Consider the following 17,978-nt stretch of genomic DNA (forward strand, 5'->3'; position numbering starts at 1 on the left):
AAGACGCCACGTCTCAGCTGCTCCTGCTGCGCGCGCACCCTGTATGTCCCGTGACCCTCGTGGCTGACGCCATTGCCCCGGGTAACGTGACACCGCACGGGGGGGGGGGTTGTGGGGGAGCTTAGCAGAAGCCGTGGGACAATTACCTAGCTCGGGCGTGGCTGGGCAGGAGAGGCCCAGGCTTTGAGCCTAGGTTCTGAGGCCTTACAAAAACGGGGAAAGGTAGGAAAAAGAATGTTCAGGTAAGAGAAAATATTTACAAATGAATGAAGTTTTTTTTAAAACAATTTAATAAAAGCAATTTTTTTTTGCTGGAAATGTATATTTGAAAAGAAAGACGCAGAAAGCGGGAAAAAGAATGGAAGCAAGATGGCGGCTACTCACCTCGGTTCAGAACAATAAGGCCCGCCCACACTCACACCGATTGGTCGACCGTCAGGTCACCGAAGCGTAGGATTGATCAATCGTCCCGTCACTCGGCTGTAGGAGAGCCTGCCCGCACGCGCCAGGAACCCGGCGTACGATTGGTCGACCTCGAAGTCACTCTGTCGCTAATGAGCGGATAATGAGATGCTAATGAGTGGAATTTTGACCGTATTTCGGATACCGCGGGCGCAATTTTTGTCCGGCCGAAACGTAAATACGCTTACAATTGTTTTGGAACGGTGAGCTTTCTTTCGACGTAACGCACGCGTAGGTACGCTCTGTAACTTTCGAGTGCATAGCCGGACAGACGCACACGTGAGGACAGACAGAAGGACAGACAGACAGAAGGACAGACAGATAGACAGACAGAAAGAAGTATCCGTTTATATATATAAGATGTGTGAATTGTCTGCAGATCCTCTCTCTAGCTCATCTCCGTTGTTTGGTGGCCTGTAATGCACACCAAGAATTTTATCATTTCCCTGCCTATTTCTTAACTCTATCCATATGGTTTCTGTCTTAATGCAACCCCAGGACATCTTTATGTTCTTGCGCTATGAAAGGATCCTTCACCAACACTGCCACTGCACTGTTTTTTCCCCCCTATCTCTCCTAAAATTTTAAAACCAGGAATATTAAGTACACAGTCCTACCCAAACCTAAGCCATGTCTCTGTTATAACTACTACGGTATATCATATCCCTCCATAGTTATTAATGCTTCTACCTCTCCAATTTTGTTTTGAATGCTTTGTACATTCGCATGGCCCCATTTTTCACAGCGTTGACCATTATTCTTTTTTCTGGTTTTCTCAAATTAATTTTCTTATATCACTTGCACCTTCTACAACAATGCTTTTTTTAAAAATCTCTCAATACCTGTTCTTCATAGCCTGTTTTTTTTCCCTTTCTCCGCTGATGCAACAAGCAAGTGGCAGAGACCTTGTTTGCAAGGAGCACCACATTCACCAGTTTCTCTGTGGAAAGGAGTCACATCACAGCAGAGCATAGAATGTTGCCCAGGTGCCAGGGTTCCAAGATTATAGGATATAGTATATAGCACCCATGCACTGTATAAATAGCTGAGCCTGGCCACCACCTTCTGGCAAGCAAGGTGCACTGCTGTCATCTGGGTACGGCACCCTGAAATGCCCTTCTCACATTTACCTCATGCAGCAGCATACCAACTTTACCAACCATCAAATAGGGAGTCTGGTGCTGCCCCACATGAAAGAAAGACTTGCATTTATATAGTGCCTTTCGTGACCACCAGATGTCCCAAAGCACTTTACAGCCAATTAAGTACTTTTGAAGTGTAGTCACTGTTGTAATGCAGGAAACGCGGCAGCCAATTTGCACACAGCAAGCTCCCACAAACAGCAATGTGATAATGACCAGATAATTAATCTGTTTTTAGTGATGTTGGTTGAGGGATAAATATTGGCCAGGACACTGGGGATAACTCCCCTGCTCTTCTTCAAAATAGTGCCATGGGAACTTTTACATCCACCTGAGAGAGCAGACGGGGTCTCATCCGAAAGACATGGTCACTTAGCCATAGACTATTCCATGCCTTCACATTGGGTTTCCTTTCACTTCATTTTTTGCTTGGCACTCCTTTCTCCTGCTTCCATCAAACCTTGGCAAGAGCTGAAAATTATTTACAATTTATTTGGAGACTTTATAAAGGCTGAAACAATATTCATATGTTGCTATTTGTCTTTAAGTGCTGGTCAGATTTGGGCACCGTCTATTAGAATACCTCCTAATGTAAGGCCAAAACTGCAGGAAGTTTAACATAATTATTCAGAAAAGATGATCGGACCGGGGGGGCGGTGTCAGGGTCTTTCTAGATGTATGAATTAAGATAGGCCAAACGGAGTACCTCAAGTATCCTGTGATTCCCAGTACCAGAACTAGTTATGCGTAATATATTTATTCGCCCCTAGTGGCGGAGTATTAATATAGTTGGTTAATAGTATACTGTGTAGATATTGAAAAAATACGTGCACGTACATAAAACTTATTCCATTATCTAAAGCTGCAAAACAAACAGAAATCTAATGAACATTATACTTATTTGGTTTTGTTTGATAAGTTTCTACATCCAAAACTGCTCATTTTCATTTTGTGCAATTTACCTGGGACATGGAGGGTCTCCTCTGACTTCTTTCTTAATCCAGTGACCACTTGCCAGGGCCATTTCGTGTTGCCTGCTGCAAACAGTTCAAGTCAAATTCATTCTCCAGTGTAAACAGTGAAATATATCTTTGTAACGAGTATCGTACTATATACCTCAGATCACCAATAATTTGCAGGTAGCAGCGCTGCGCAGAAGTTTATCCCGGATATGTCGCCGTTAATCCCAATACATAATGACCTATAACCCCTGCATTTACTGCTTCCAATGGACAGTTAAGATTGCTGCTGTATCTACTCCAGATATAACCACGCTTTATTCTGACGCTAATGCAATGTAATTGCAGACTTTTACATTGTCGAGGTGCAGTTGCTATGCTACCTACGCACTGTCAAGGACTGCCAATGAAACAGTATTTCCGGGGTAATTTCAAATCCACAGAAACCTAAGACAACAGCAGAGCTGTGCCAACCAACACTGACACAATAAAAGTGCATGCCACGGAGCACTCTATGTACAGAGTTCATACTGCATCATTTGTAACCAGCTGATTTTCAGCTCTGAGTCTGAATGCATATAAGAATGACTGACGGTCTAGGTCAAATGGCAAGTTATATATTATTTTATTTAACTACATATCCTGTGCAATGGAGTCTGAATGTGTAGTAGAACGAAAACATGGGAATAACCTGAGATGGCTTTTTCCACATAAACATAAAATTAAAATGTTTCATTACTGTATATTTGGTGGATCTAAAGACAGATCAAAAATTACATATAACTTGCCATGCTTTGAAACTGGGCTTTTAAGGGCTCGCTAACATTTTAAAAATAGATACTACTTAATGAGACTTCATGGCGATAATACACATTAAAACCATGTCCCCAGCACATCTTACTTAAACGTCATATGTAACCTTGGATCAAAGTTATTGCAAAATATATTTTTATATTCTAAAATCTGTACTTATTCCTCTTATATTGCAATATAAGGTACAGCTGTTAAATATAATACAAATTTTAACTTTAGGTATTATTTATTCATGAGATTCATTTACACCAGGACACATGAGCTGAGTTTGCCAATTAAAAACTGAAATGGCCTTAGGCTTCAGATCCCATCCTAACTTCGAAACTTCTGTCTGATGTCTCAGTCTCCGGCTCTCCTAAAGACCAGTAAGCTGGTTGCTCTCACCATACTGTAAGTTCAATGATGAAAATGGCAACGATCCTCCAGTGGGCAAACCAAACTCCAGTTGTTAACTTTAGACTTGACTATTCCAACGCACTCCTGGCTGGCCTCCTACGTTATACCCTACGTAAACTTGAGGTCATCCAAAACTCGGCTGCCCATGTTCTAACTCGCACCAAGTCCCGTTCACCCATCACCCCTGTGCTTGCTGGCCTACATTGTCTCCCGGTTAAGCAACGCCTCGATTTTAAAATTCTCAGCCTTGTTTTCAAATCCCTCCATGGCCTCTCCCCTCCCTATCTCTGTAATCCCCTCCAGCCCCACAACCCCCCGAGATATCTGCGCTCCTCTAATTCTGGCCTCTTCAGCATCCCTGATTTTAATCGCTCAACCATTGGTGGCCGTGCCTTCAGCTGTTAAGGCCCTAAGCTCTGGAATTCCCTCCCTAAACCTTTCCGCCTCTCTACCTCTCTTTCCTCCTTTAAGACGCTCCTTAAAACCTACCTCTGGTCATCTGCCCTAATTTCTCCTTATTTGGCTCGGTGTCAAATTTTGTTTTATAACACTCCTGTGAAGTGCCTTGGGACACTTTACTACGTTAAAGGCTCGATATAAATACAAGGTTTGTTGTTGTTGGTCAAACAAACAAGGTAGAACATTTTAAAATCGAGGCGTTGCTTAACCGGGAGCCAATGTAGGTCAGCAAGCACAGGGCTGATGGGTGAATGGGACTTGGTGCGAGTTAGAACATGGTTTGGACACTGCTGATTAGTAAGCTCTCTTCAAAGCAAAGGTTCTCATTTTCTTTAGAACCACTATTTTACTTATGTTTTGTAATTAATTGTGTATTTTTGTCCCCTTTCCCAATTTCACGTGACTTGTGTTATGCTGCCTAATTAAACTGAAACTCAAACCGACTGAATACTATTTCAGGAGTTCAGCATTATTGAATCAACAGTTGTTATAATTTAACAGGAGAGGTGTCAGCTTGGCTCACTGGTAAAGCTCTCACCTCACAGATTAATTTAGTGGTAGAGCTCTCACCTCTAAGTTAGAACATTATAGATTCAAACCTCACTCTAGGACGATAGCAAAATACTGCGGATGCTGGAAATCCGAAATAACAACAGAAAATGCTGGAAAAACTCAGCAGGCCAGGCAACTTCCGTGGAGAGAGAAATAGAGTCAACGTTTCAGGTCGAAACCCTTCGTCAGGACTAGGACTTCAGGCTCACTCCAGGACTTCAGGCTGACATTTCAGTGCAATACTGTGGAAGTGGTGCTTTGCCAAATGTGCTGTGTCTTGAATGACATGTTAAACTGAGGCCCCATGGGCCTGATCAGGTGGATGGAAGGGATCTCATGGCACTATTTGAAGAGGAGAGTTTTCTTATCCAAAATTTATCCCTCAACCAACACCGCCAGAACAGATTAATTTAGTAATTTGTCCCATTGCTGTGCACAAATTGGCTGCTGTATTTCCCTACATAACAGTAATTACACTTCAAAAATAATGATGAAAGGTTGCTATATAAATGCAATTCCTTTCTTTAGTAGCATACTGACTTATACATCCTCAAGAAGTCACTTTGAAAGATCTCCATCTGCATCAGCACATTGATAACACTCCATATTCTAGCCAGTATTTGTCTCTTTTCAATTTCAGATTTTGCTAGCAGCTATTGGCAAATTAGATTAGCTCCAAAAACAATCTTTTCCACAGATCATGACTCGTATGATGCCACTTTGGCCTATGCAAATATCGGGTACGTTTCAATTACTGATGGAACTGGTTTGTCACTCCTCCAGTGCCGAATGCATTTTGACAGTATCAGTGTCTATTTTTCAGAAGTGCCTCAATGCGTGAGGAAGGTATCTGTTAAACTTCAGAGGCAGTAGAGAAATCCGGTGACTGTGATTAAGATATCGGACAGAATGGGGGGGAAAAAATAGTTTTTTTGTATTTGGCGCGCGAAAATCACTTCTCCTCTGGTGGAATTTACGGCTCTCGCGTTGTTAAACCATTGATCACGTGACAGCGGCGGTGGCCGAGCGAGGAATGTGGCGGATACAATGTAACGAGCGGGAGCCGGGCTCAGCTTCCATCGCTCCATGACTGAGAGCGCCGACCTCCCGGTCTGCACACTCACCGGCACCGATAGCCTAGCCGCCGCTCCTGACAGCAGCACCCAGCCGCCTCGCCCCGCCCGCAGCACCGAACAGCAGGCGGAGGGGAATGAGCGCCTTGTAACCCTTCTAAAATGTGACAAGATGACACAGGAGAAAAAAAAGAGAGCGAGCCGCACCGTCATGCTGGCTAAAAAGATTATCATGAGGGATCCAAGTGCAGTAAGTAACCAGTATTTCAGTAGGCGCTTTGCAAATTTTAACGTTTGGAGATGTTTTCTAATTACACCGAAATAAAGACGAGTCTTGTTAATTCACATACCTGGTAGATATAAATCTAGAAGCTGCATTTTTAAAGTAAAAAACAAACCTTATATAGTCGCAGAAAAAAAATCGTATGCCTTTTGCAACTATTAGCGACTTGTTAATGGCTGACAGGTCGAAAAAATGTATTGCTTCAGTTTTCCCCACCCCCATGATTTGCTTCGTACTTCACTACTCCGAAAATTGGGAGTTCGAAGTGTTTGCAGTGGATTTCTTCAAGTTTTAGCGGCTCGACACAGTTTCGTGTAATAGATTTTTTAAAAAAAATCTAATTCCGGTATTTTCTGGCTGGATGTTGACACATTGTACCAACATCCCAACGGCCTTGTATTTTTTTTTACTGCATTAGGATTAATAGTGTAACAAACAACTAATTTAAGGAATTTCATAATTCCTCTCGGCTAGAGAGAAACATACGTGTCATATCATAGTTAATACTTCCAAAATACACCATGTCCTCTTAAATTTTAAAAACTGCCACCAAAATTCGCACAGTATTTGCATACCAATGTTGTGGTTGTTGATGTGGTAGTTTTTTGAAAATGCTGAGACAAATGAAAGTAGATGACATCTAATCTAAGATTAAATAAAACGTTGCTATAAAACGATGCTACAAAACCTTTCTGTAGATACTCATAATTATTAACTTTATGTCGGTTCAAGAAGCTGACGTATTTTAAGCCTACTGGAAAACCTTGTACTGTGGCCTCAATTCCTTCAAAATTACGAAGATAAAATGTAGTTGAACATAAGTGAGTCAAAGTTGGACGCCTTCCCCAACCCCTCCCTAATCGAATTTCCTGAACGTGCATACTATTATGTCGAGAGAACTGTACATTTACGTTACCCTGACTTCCGATTGTTTATATACTGCTAAAACTGTTGTCCTGTATAAATTTCCATGATTTCTCTAATTCGCTTTTCAGCAGCTGAAAGTGGTGTGGTTGGCTTTCAATCCTTGAGTAACAATATTACCTTTTTTATATCAAACAAAGTGAATTTAAGAGATACGGGTTCACTTTTCTCGCTGATGTCACAAATGAACAGCGTAGCTGAAGGGGTGCGGTTTGTGAAACTGGAACAAAGAAGTAAAAGCAGATTCGGAGCAGAATTTGAAACTGTCTTTGTAAATACATTTTTTAAAAGCAGGAAGTAGTAATATCCCACTAACAGCTCCGTTAAGTTGGGCTGTTTGTATGAATCTAACTAGGGCCTTTTTGAATTGCAGCTAAGTTAATTATCTGCAAAAGGTGGAGAGCATTTTTTTTACTGCAAAGTAACAGCAGCATAAAAGTAGTGTGATTTGTTGGATTAATTGCATGGATTAATTGCTATATTGCAATTTGTTGAAATATTTTTTAAAACCTACAGCAATGTCTATATGCAAATTGTCACAAAGTTGTAACTTTGAGCATAGGGTTTAGTTACTGGCAATGCAACACTTTCAAAACCAGAATAATTATTTTGCCATGTACTGTATTATTGAAATAGGACATATAAAAGATACAGGAGATTATCAAGAATGAAATAATCTCATTTTTGGGTTCAGGTGATGACACAAGCTTCACTGTTGCAGTTTGTCATCTGAACATCTCATCAGATTACTGCCTTATAATTAACTCCAAGATGTCCATTATTCTCTGTATTTGAATTCAGTACAGTTGTGAGCAGAGTGCTCACATTTCCATTGTTTCCATTGTTTATTGCAATTGGGTAAAGTTTTAATCATTTTAAAACTGAAATTGCTATTATTGAATGCCAAGATTTGCATATTATCTCCTTTCATAGTGTACCACATTACAATGTCAACCCCAGCCTGTCTTTCAGTTAGGGAAATTCTTGCAGTGCAAAACGCTGCAGGATATGAAGCAATGCACTAAATAAATTAACTTCTCAGAAATGTTCAAGTAATTGGAATTCAACAATGGTACCATGATGTAACTTTTTAATAGGGGCTATGCAATCAGGCATACAGTTGCTGCTGTAATAATATCCTTATTTGCTGTACTTAAAAGAAGGGAGGATATTTTTAGGTATTGTATGCCCTTTAAATCTGTGCACATACATATTGGTATGTACACTGTACCGCTACTTTTTTATGTGTTAAATATGGTCGTTCTTTGTCTTTCATTTTAGATTGAGGGAATGGAACATAATTGCTTCCTAATATCTGTTTTGTGCACTCCTGGGTTATGTATAGCATAGTGTGGATGGCTGAAGTATCAAGTTTTACCCTAACAATGTGCCTAACTCTACTGTGAGAACATTGGGCCAGACATTGTGGTCGGTATGACGACCTACTCTCGAGTACACCGTCATGCCGCCTTTGAAATGGACAGCAAGCACATGCGCTGAAACCCGAACTTGCAATCTGTCAAGTTCTGACTTGACACATGATCCGCACTGATGGGGAACTCCTAATTGCTGGCGCAGAGTTGGGCTAATTGCCCAGCAGTTACGTATGAAAATTTTACGGCTGATGCAAACATGTGCAGGGCCTGAAAGTGGAGGAAAGGGGGGGGAAAAAGAAACCCTCATTACTAGAGCTATCTGGTAAATTGTTTTAATGTGCAGAAACATCTATGATAATAAATAAATGAGAGACATTCAGTTTGCTGATTGGAACACTGGCCCATGTGATCCCAGGATCGCTTCCACACACCGTGCGCCCCTGGGATCCGTGGGCCACTGTGCTGCCCTCTACAGCTCTGCGGCTGCCAGCAAGTTCTCGAAGGAGAGTACCCATCAGGTAAGTGCGCATTCCGTTTGGATGCCAGCGGCGTAATCGGTAGTTATGCTGCCAACCGCAAAATCCAGGCCATTATAAATGCGTTGGTGTGACACTTTAATTTCCTATGCCAGCTGTCCCTGTGGTATTTGTGACCTTGCTCCAAACCTTTGGCAGTACCACCCTTGTTCCCCTGCAAGGAGGTATACAAGAGCAACCCGAGTTGTGTTCATTTCTTCCTCTTCTGTGCTTTCATTCATAACCTTCTCTCTGGCTCATCTGCGATTAGGAACTCGTGGGAGATTGTAAGCGTGAATCTGTGTCTTATTTCTGTGACACAGCTTGTTGGTGATGCGCTATCAATTACTCATAAAAGACTGAGAGTTAAGAGAGTAACTAAAGGCTTTTATTAGCAAAGAACAGAGCATGCCTCTCGTGGTTGACTGGGTTCCAAGAAGGCAGGGGGCTGCAGGTCAATCACCTTTATACCTGGGCCTGTGTGGGTGGAGCCAGCCGAGACATGTTGAGGCATGCATAGGTACAACAGTGTGTGACAACAACAACAACAACAACAGTGGTTTACCACAGTTGGTATACCAACATGTTGTGCTGTTGCCAAGCTCTTTGTTTATACCTTTTTAATTAAATGTCCTGACATGTTAGCTATGACTAGCACTCAAACATTGTCTGTTTTTGGAAGCAAGGAAATAAACTGAAAATATTTGGGACCGAATTTACAAAACTGTTGTTAGCAGCGTGCCTTGCCTTCTGGGAGTGCATACTGGAAAGTTGTGGATGTGCTCCCATATTTCCCATAACTTTCCATCCATTACAAATAATGGACAGAAATTCACAGGAAGCTGCCTGCAATATCCTGGTATGTGCTCCTGGTGAGTGAGATCCTGTTTTGTAAGTGTGCATTTGTAAAATTGGCTCTTAAGTGCCAACCTTAACTCAAAATATCTAATTATAGCTATTGCTGTATTCCAAATACTGTCAGAATTGGTGAATTTTGAGAATCGCAACTTTTCAACTGAGTTGAGTGACTTTGGAAAAAAAAGGCAGCCATGTGTAATTTTGCCTTCAAGCGATTTCGAGTTGTGATTCAAAAAGCCTATGGTAATTCAATGTGAGCTTTCAGGCACGTACCTAAAATCTTTGGTGCAATGGAATTTTGGAAAAAGTTGGCTTATAAAAGCTGCTTGGGACTATTTTGTGTTTAAGTTTTACTGTTTTTAAAATGTTACTTCAAGGTTATTTAAGAAAATATCTCTAGTACTGCATTCAGTTCTGGGTGCTGCACCTCAAGGAGGATATATTGGCCTTGGAGGGGGTGCAGCGCAGAATCACCAGAATACCGGGGCTGAAAGGGTTAAATTTATGAGGCCATGTTGCATAGACTAGACTTGTACTCCCTTGAGTGTAGAAGATTAAGGGGTGATCTAAATTGAGAAGATGCTTAAAGGATTTGATGGGGTAAATAGAGAGGAACTATTTCCTCTGGTGGGTGAGTCCAGAACAAGGGGCATAAACTTAACATTAGAGCTAGACCATTCAGGGGTGAAGTTGGGAAGTACTTCTTCATGCAGAAGACCATAGAAGTCTGGAACTCCCTCCCCCAAAAAGCTATTGAGTCTAGGTCAATTGAAAATTTTAAAACTAAGATTGATCGGTTTTTGTTAGGCAAAGGTATTAAAGGATATGGACCCAAGGCAGATAAATGGAGTTAAGATACAGATCAGCCATGATCTAATTGAATGGCGGAACAGGCTCGAGGAGCTGAATATCTGTTCCTGAATTAATCTTTTACCAGTTCTTGTTTTGTATCCCGTTCCCCCAGGTGGCATATAGCACAAGTTACATGTAAAGTGCCTCCTATGCTTTTTAATCAATGCCAATCTCCAATATCAGTGGACTATGCCACATGTCACCAGTGTGCTATTTTGATGCCCAAACCAGCCAGTCTCGTGGTCTGAGCTGGATTAAAACCAGTTGTGAAAAGACAGTTTCCTAATTTGTGCACTGCCCGGTTACCCCTCAAAGTATGAAAGTATTATCAGTGGTCATTCTTGAATGGTATAAAGTGGAAAAACTTTCAAAGTGTTAGGTTTATGATGCACAGTAAGGCTAAATACACCTGAGGAAGTACAAATTGTTCAATTAGCTGAAATGTTGCTAATAATCTCTGTGGTTCAAAATGGTGCCTATATGTAAACCGGATAGTCAGGTAAAGTGGATACATTGTATCTGCTCAAACCAAACGTGTTGGCATGTGTGTACATTTCTTTGGTGTGTCCAGACAAGAATCATCTTGAACAAACTACTTTGTGCATGAAGGTTTGTTGTATTGATTGCAGTTATACTATCACTATTTTGCAAAATGACAATCATAATTCCAGAGTTGCGTCCCATTCTGACTCTTGTGTTGTGAACTGCTCTACATAGAGACTGTGGGCTCGATTTTGTCAATTGGGAGCTTTTGGAGGCGGGACTCTCACTTTTTGGGTTGTAGTCCCGCCTCCATCGACTTGTGGCCAACCCACGCTATTTTCCCTTGAATGACCTTGTTAAGCCCGCCCAGCAGGCTCAGCAGGCCAATTAAGGGACACCTGGTTACTGGTGACGCCAGCGATTGACATTTCATCTGTCAAGAGCTTTTGACAGATGAAAAATCAGCGTTTGACAGCTCTGTGAAGCGGTCAAACGCTGACAATCTGTCTTCTAACTTGAGTCCTTCTACTCAGACTCAGTTAGAGAGCTCTCCAGACCAGAAAGCAGAGGCTGCAGCTTTTGACACTTCAGCGGCCATTCTGCTTTCTGTGCCGGTGAGCTGAGGGACTCCTGAGAACTGAAGGAAGGAATCTCATTGAAACTTATAAAATTCTAACAGGACCAGACAGATCTAGATGCAGGAAGGATGTTCCCGATGGCAGGGGAGTCCAGAACCAGGGGTCACAGTCTAAAGATAAGGGGTAAGCCATTTAGGACAGAGATGAGGAGGAATTTCTTCACCCAGAGAGTGGTGAACCTGTGGAATTCTCTACCACAGAAGGCAGTTGAGGCCAATTCATTAAATATATTTAAGAAGGAGTTCGATATATTTCTGAAGGCTAAAGGGATCAAGGGATATGGGGAGAAGGCAGGGACAGGGTACTGAGTTTGGATGATCAGCCGTTATCTCATTGAATGGCGGAGCGGGGCCGAATGGCCTACTCCTGCTCCTCTTTTCTATGTTTCTATGCCTGCAGGAGAAAGTAAAGGTAAGTAAAACTTATTAAAACACTTTGCACTTACCTCACACACTTACCTCTGCACACATGCACCCATCATTCACCTGCACAACGGACATTTCGACCCCTCCAACCCCTTCAGACAGACGGTCCACCTCGCTAACTTGGCTGTCGGACAGCCCACATTTCAGGGCTAAAAGTAGGGATTAGGCAAAAAACTGCCTGTTAACCTGTTAACAGGCAGTTAATTGGCACTAATCCCCTTCCTGCCTCAGGGAGGCGGCTCCCAGCACAGGTCAGTTACCTGCCTCCTGGGACATTGGCACAGGGGCGGAATGGGTTCCTGCCCCCCCCCCCCCCCCCCCCCCACCGATTCTGCAATTTTCCCACCACTTCCGCCTCCTCGAGGCTTGGAAAATCGAGCACTGTGCCTCACTACTTTGTTTTGATGTTGTGCACAGTGTGACTCCTACACAGTGCCAGGACATGTTTTAAAAAGTTGTGCCTTCTGGTCACTTTGTATATTAAAGGAGATTTAAAAAAAAAAAACTCCTGCCCTTCCTCTTAAAACATTCAAAATTTACGGACTAGGAGATCAACAGATTTGCTGCCTGCTGCATAAATTGAGCTTTGCGGGCTGCAAATTGTACTTTAGCACTACTGGCCACCATAACCAAAATCCCCTCTTCAAGCCTCCCTATAATACCAATTTGCCAGTAATACACGGGCAACTTAATTTGTCTGGACCTACTGGAGAAATCAGGCCTCGATTATAGTGTCTGTCTCTATTTTAAATGTGTTTGTGAATTTCTGTACCCGAGGTGAGAAATGTTATTGTTGAGGATTGAAACAGTTTGCATTTCGGATACCAAGTGTTGGTAACGAGCATTTTTGGGTCAAGCGAAGTACAGTTAGTTATATGTAGATAGACAAGGCCCAAAGTGCAGGAGCAGAGTTAAAAACCGTCAAAAGGACAAGTAGAAAATCAGGAAATGGTGATTAGGTTATACAAAACTTAGTTCTTGAAAGATTTTAGGAGAAAGGAAGAACTGCGATCTACAATACCATGGTCCTAAGAGAGAATCATAGTAGGATAGTCATCAGTGACATTTGACATCTTCACAAGTGCAGATATAGAAAGAAGACTGTATAAGATAGTACTCTGCTCAACAGTGTGCTTCAACCCCAGCCTCAGAAGCACACCCTCTGCACCAGTATGCTATTTTTCCATTCCCACGCCATCGACATGTGGGCCTATGGTGGTCCTGGTTGTTTGTCAATTAGTACCAAATTAACAACCGCTTGGTGGTGGTGCTTGCCCATTAGGAACTGTACTGCTCAAGTTTGCTTCATATGACTCCTTTACAGCTAGCAGATAGAGGAGACTTTTATTCCATCAGTCTAGTCTGTACTTGATCCAGGTTGCAGGTGTGAAAGAAGGCAAGTGCCCCACCACTGTAGCAACTTGCCAAGCTTACTTTCACAGCACCTCCTAGCCCTGCAACCTCTACCATCAAAATGGACAAGAGCAGCAATATCATGGGAAAATCATTGTCTCATATGTTCAAATCAGGATGATTTGTGACTTGATCACTGTTCCTTCTTCACGTTTAGATTAAAACCTTGGCATTCTCTACTTAACACCATATGGGAGCATTAGCACCACAAGAACTGCAGTGGTCCAAAAAGACCCATCCTCTCCGGGCAATTAGGGATGGGCAATATTTGCAGCCTTGCCAATGTTGCCATAATCCTGTGAACACATTTAAAAAAAAAAAAAAAAAAAGGACCTCTGGTTATCTGTGGACAAATTTTCCAAGTGCCATGTCATTTGTATTGTATATTTAAATATCTATGTACTGGACAGTGAGTTGGATATATTTAAATTGTGATGTCAGGACACCCTTGTGACTGGAACTGGATTTTCCTATCTTTCACACGTGCTGCTTCAATCTCTTTGAAGACAGGCTGAGCAAACACTTGGTGAGACGAAGCTTGATATAATTGGCAAAGCAGCTTTATTTCACAGTAAGGTGAACATACAGAGCAACTGTTAGTCGGACTAACTTAATTAAATCAGTATAACATCATCATAGAATCATAGAAATTTACAGCACAGAAGGAGGCCATTCAGCCCATCTTGTCGGTGCCGGCTGACAAAGAGCTATCCACCCCAATCCCACTTTCCAGCACTTGGTCCGTAGCCTTGTAGGTTATGGCACTTCAAGTGCATATCCAAGTACTTTTTAAATGTGATGAGGGTTTCTGCCTCTACCACCCTGTCAGGCAGTGAGTTCCAGACCCCCACCACCCTCTGGGTGAAAACATTTCTCCACAAATCCCCTCTAAACCTCCGATCAATTACTTTAAATCTATGCCCCCTGGTTATTGACCCTTCTGCTAATGGAAATAGGTCCTTCCTATCCACTCTATCTAGGCCCCCTCATAATTTTATACACCTCAATCAAGTCGCCCCCTCATCCTCCTCTGTTCGAAAGAAAACAACCCTAGCCTATCCAATCTTTCCTCATAGCTAAAATTCCCCAGCCCAGGCAACATCCTCGTAAATCTCCTCTGCACCCCCTCTAGTGCAATCATATCCTTCCTGTAATGTGGTGACCAGAACTGCACGCAGTATTCTAGCTGCGGCCTAACTAATGTTTTATACAGCTCAAGCATAACCTCCCTGCTCTTATATTCTATGCCTCTGCTAATAAAGGCAAGTATCCCATATGCCTTCTTAACCACCTTATCTACCTGTCCTGCAACCTTCAGGGATCTGTGGACATGCACTCCAAGGTCCCTCCGATCTTCTGCACTTCTCAGTGCCCTACCATTTATAGTGTATTCCGTTGCCTTGTTAGCCCTCCCCAAATGCATTACCTCACACTTCTCCAGATTGAATTCCATTTGCCACTGTTCTGCCCACCTGACCAGTCCATTGATCTCAGCCTGCAGCTTTCCTCTTCATTATCAACCACACGGCCCATTTTTGTATCATCTGCAAACTTCTTAATCATACTTCCTACATTCAAGTCCAAATCATTGATGTATACCACAAAAAGCAAAGGACCCACTACAGAGCCCTGCAGAACCCCACTGGAAACAGCCTTTCGGTCACAAAAACACCCTTCGACCATTACCCTTTATTTCCTGCCTCTGAGCCAATTTTGGATCCAACTTACCACTTGGATCCCATGGTCTTTTACTTTTGTGACCAGTCTGCCATGCGGGACCTTATCAAAAGCCTTGCTAAAATCCATATAGACTACATCAAATGCACTACCCTCATCGACCCTCCTTGTTACCTCCTGGAAAAAATTCAATCAAGTTAGTCAAGCACGAACTTCCCTTAACAAATCCATGCTGACTGTCCCTGATTAATCTGTGTCTTTCTAAATTAAGATTTATCCTGTCCCTCAGAATTTTTTCCAATAGTTTTCCCACCACCGAGGCTAGACTGACTGGCCTGTAATTACTCGGTCTATCCCTTTCTCCCTTTTTAAACAACGGTACCACATTAGCAGTCCTCCAGTCCTCTGGAACTACACCTGTAGCCAGAGAGGATTGGAAAATGATGATCATCGTATAATGGTACAAAGTAAAGAACACGCCTCATTTCCCCACATCAATGGGCTGCCTTACTTGACTTCTAACTGTCCTCCAGCATGCCTAACCTCTCTGCCTCAACAAAAGCTCTCATAGCTTTCTCCTTAAAACCTGTCTGTGCCTCTGTTTTATCTTCCTCTGTTCACAACTGGAAAAGGGATCGAAGACCTTCCTATATAAACCAGTATGAGGTGTTCACCAATTACTTCAAGCTAATACGTTGTGATTATTTAGTTGTCTATAAGTCCGGTTTTTTTTTTTGCTTGTGAGAACATAGTTTACTTTCAAAACCCCAAAGTAACTTTTTTTTTCCCCAAATACTTTCTGTGGGGGAAAAAAAGTCAAAAAAATCCCAAAATGTGACCGCTGTACCGGTTTATGCAGCAGCATCTAGGAGCTGTAGATAGACACTTTATATAAAAAAAAAAAAAAAAAAAAATATTATTCATTCATGGGATGTATGTGGGTGTCGCTGGCAAGGCCAGTATTTATTGCCCATCCCTGATTGCCCTTGAGAAGGTGGTGGTGAGCCACCGCCTTGAACCGCTGCAGTCCGTGTGGTGAAGGTACTCTCATAGGGAGTGAGTTCCAGGATCTTGAACCAGTGACGATGAAGGAACGATGATATATTTCAGGATGACTTGGAGGGGAACTTGGAGGTGGCGGTGTTCCCATGTGCGTGCTGCCCTTGTCCTTCTAGGTGGTAGTGGTCGAAGGTTTTTAAAATGATTGAACTGAACTGGCAGCAAACTTGCGAGACTTTGTGTCCCCAAGGGCTGAAACAGCAATGGTGGATGGGAGCATTCACCTCATTCAAGACTTCTTGACAAGCATTTCATTAATAATGTCAAATGAGATGTCTGACAGACCTTCACTAGAAGGTTAAACTTAATAGTCCATGAAGAGGGACCATTGATACATGGTGTAATGTTCAGACAAAACACTAAAAGATGACTTTCTCTGATGCTGGCCTCCCATCCTCCACCCTCCATAATGTTCAGATCATCCAAAAGTCTTGCTGCCCATATCCTGTCCCAGTTCCCCAATGCCTCAAATTAAAAAAAATTCTCATTCATGTCTTTAAATCTCCCTCTGGCCTCAACCACCCTGCTATCTCCTCTAGTCCTCCAACTCCCCAGCCCTCAAACTCTCCATTTCATTGGATATGGCCTCTTGTGCATCCTTCCCTCCCTTTACACTAACATTGGTGGCTGTGACTTCAGCTGCCTTAGGTCCCACTCTAGAATTCCCTCCCTAAGCTTGCCTGCCTGTCTTTTTGTTTGTTTGTTCTGTCTCTTACCTCCTTGCTTTGATTTTTGTTTTTCTATCTCCTATCTCAAAAGTAATTTTTTTCTATTCGTTTATGGGATGTGGGTGTCGCTGGCAAGGCCAGCATTTATTGCCCATCCCTAATTGCCCTCGAGAAGGTGGTGGTGAGCCGCCGCCTTGAACCGCTGCAGTCTGTGTGGTGAAGGTGCTCCCACAGTGCTGTTAGGGAGGGAGTTCCAGGATTTTGACCCAGTGATGATGAAGGATCGACAATATATTTCTGTCAGGATGGTGTGTGACTTGGAGGGGAACTTGGAGGTGGTGGCGTTCCCATGCGCCTGCTGCCCTTGTCCTTCTAGGTGTAAGAGGTCGTGGGTTTGGGAGGTGCTGCCGAAGAAGCCTTGGCGAGTTGATGCAGTGCATCTTGTAGATGGTACACACTGCAGCCACGGTACGCCGGTGGTGGAGGGAGTGAATGTTTAAGGTGTTGGATGGGGTGTCAATCAAATGGGCTGCTTTGTCCGGATGGTCGAGCTTCTTGAGTGTTGTTGGAGCTGCACTCATCCAGGCAAGTGGAGAGTATTCCATCACACTCCTTACTTGTGCCTTGTAGATGGTGGAAAGGCTTTGGGGAGTCAGGAGGTGAGACACTCGCTGCAGAATACCTAGCCTCTAACCTGCTCTTGTTGCCGCAGTATTTATGTGGCTGGTCCAGTTAAGTTTTTTGTCTATTGGACCACACCTAGATGTAGTTGTCTCTATCGCTGGAAAAAGAAGAAAAATACAAATGTTAGTAATCTGAAACAAAAATAGAAAATATGGATCCAGATCAGTTAACTTCTAAAAAGAGAAAATACAAGTTAGTGTAACTCCTGATCAGAACTGAAAATGAAAGGTATACACACAAAATGTAGACATGTCTCTTTTTTCTCTA

At 42.6% G+C, this 17,978-nt stretch overlaps 2 protein-coding genes across 3 annotated transcripts in view; one reads left to right on the top strand and one right to left on the bottom strand.

Annotated features, from left to right (window-relative positions):
• Positions 1-2,905, bottom strand: part of LOC147124306 (uncharacterized) — an 18,896-nt gene extending 15,991 nt beyond the window's left edge. The window contains exons 1-2 of one of the 2 annotated variants that reach the window (XM_085998737.1): positions 2,721-2,905; positions 2,567-2,641 (exon numbers count right to left, since the gene is read on the bottom strand). In XM_085998737.1, the coding sequence (XP_085854863.1) occupies positions 2,567-2,575 (9 nt within the window). In that variant the 5' untranslated portion in view covers positions 2,576-2,641; positions 2,721-2,905. Of the gene's footprint in view, positions 1-2,566 lie in introns of both variants that reach the window. The other variant, XM_085998819.1, reaches the window with a different exon arrangement.
• Positions 2,906-5,768: 2,863 nt separating this feature from the next.
• slc71a2a (solute carrier family 71 member 2a) overlaps positions 5,769-17,978 on the top strand; it is a 143,839-nt gene continuing 131,629 nt past the window's right edge. The window contains exon 1 of the mRNA XM_085984859.1: positions 5,769-6,106. Coding sequence (XP_085840985.1) covers positions 5,870-6,106 — 237 coding nt within the window. The 5' untranslated portion in view covers positions 5,769-5,869. The remainder of the gene's footprint in view (positions 6,107-17,978) is intronic.

This window comes from Somniosus microcephalus, chromosome 1 (genome assembly GCF_052327205.1).
Source record: "Somniosus microcephalus isolate GS21.2 chromosome 1, FLI_Smic_1.0, whole genome shotgun sequence".
NCBI lineage: Eukaryota > Metazoa > Chordata > Chondrichthyes > Squaliformes > Somniosidae > Somniosus > Somniosus microcephalus.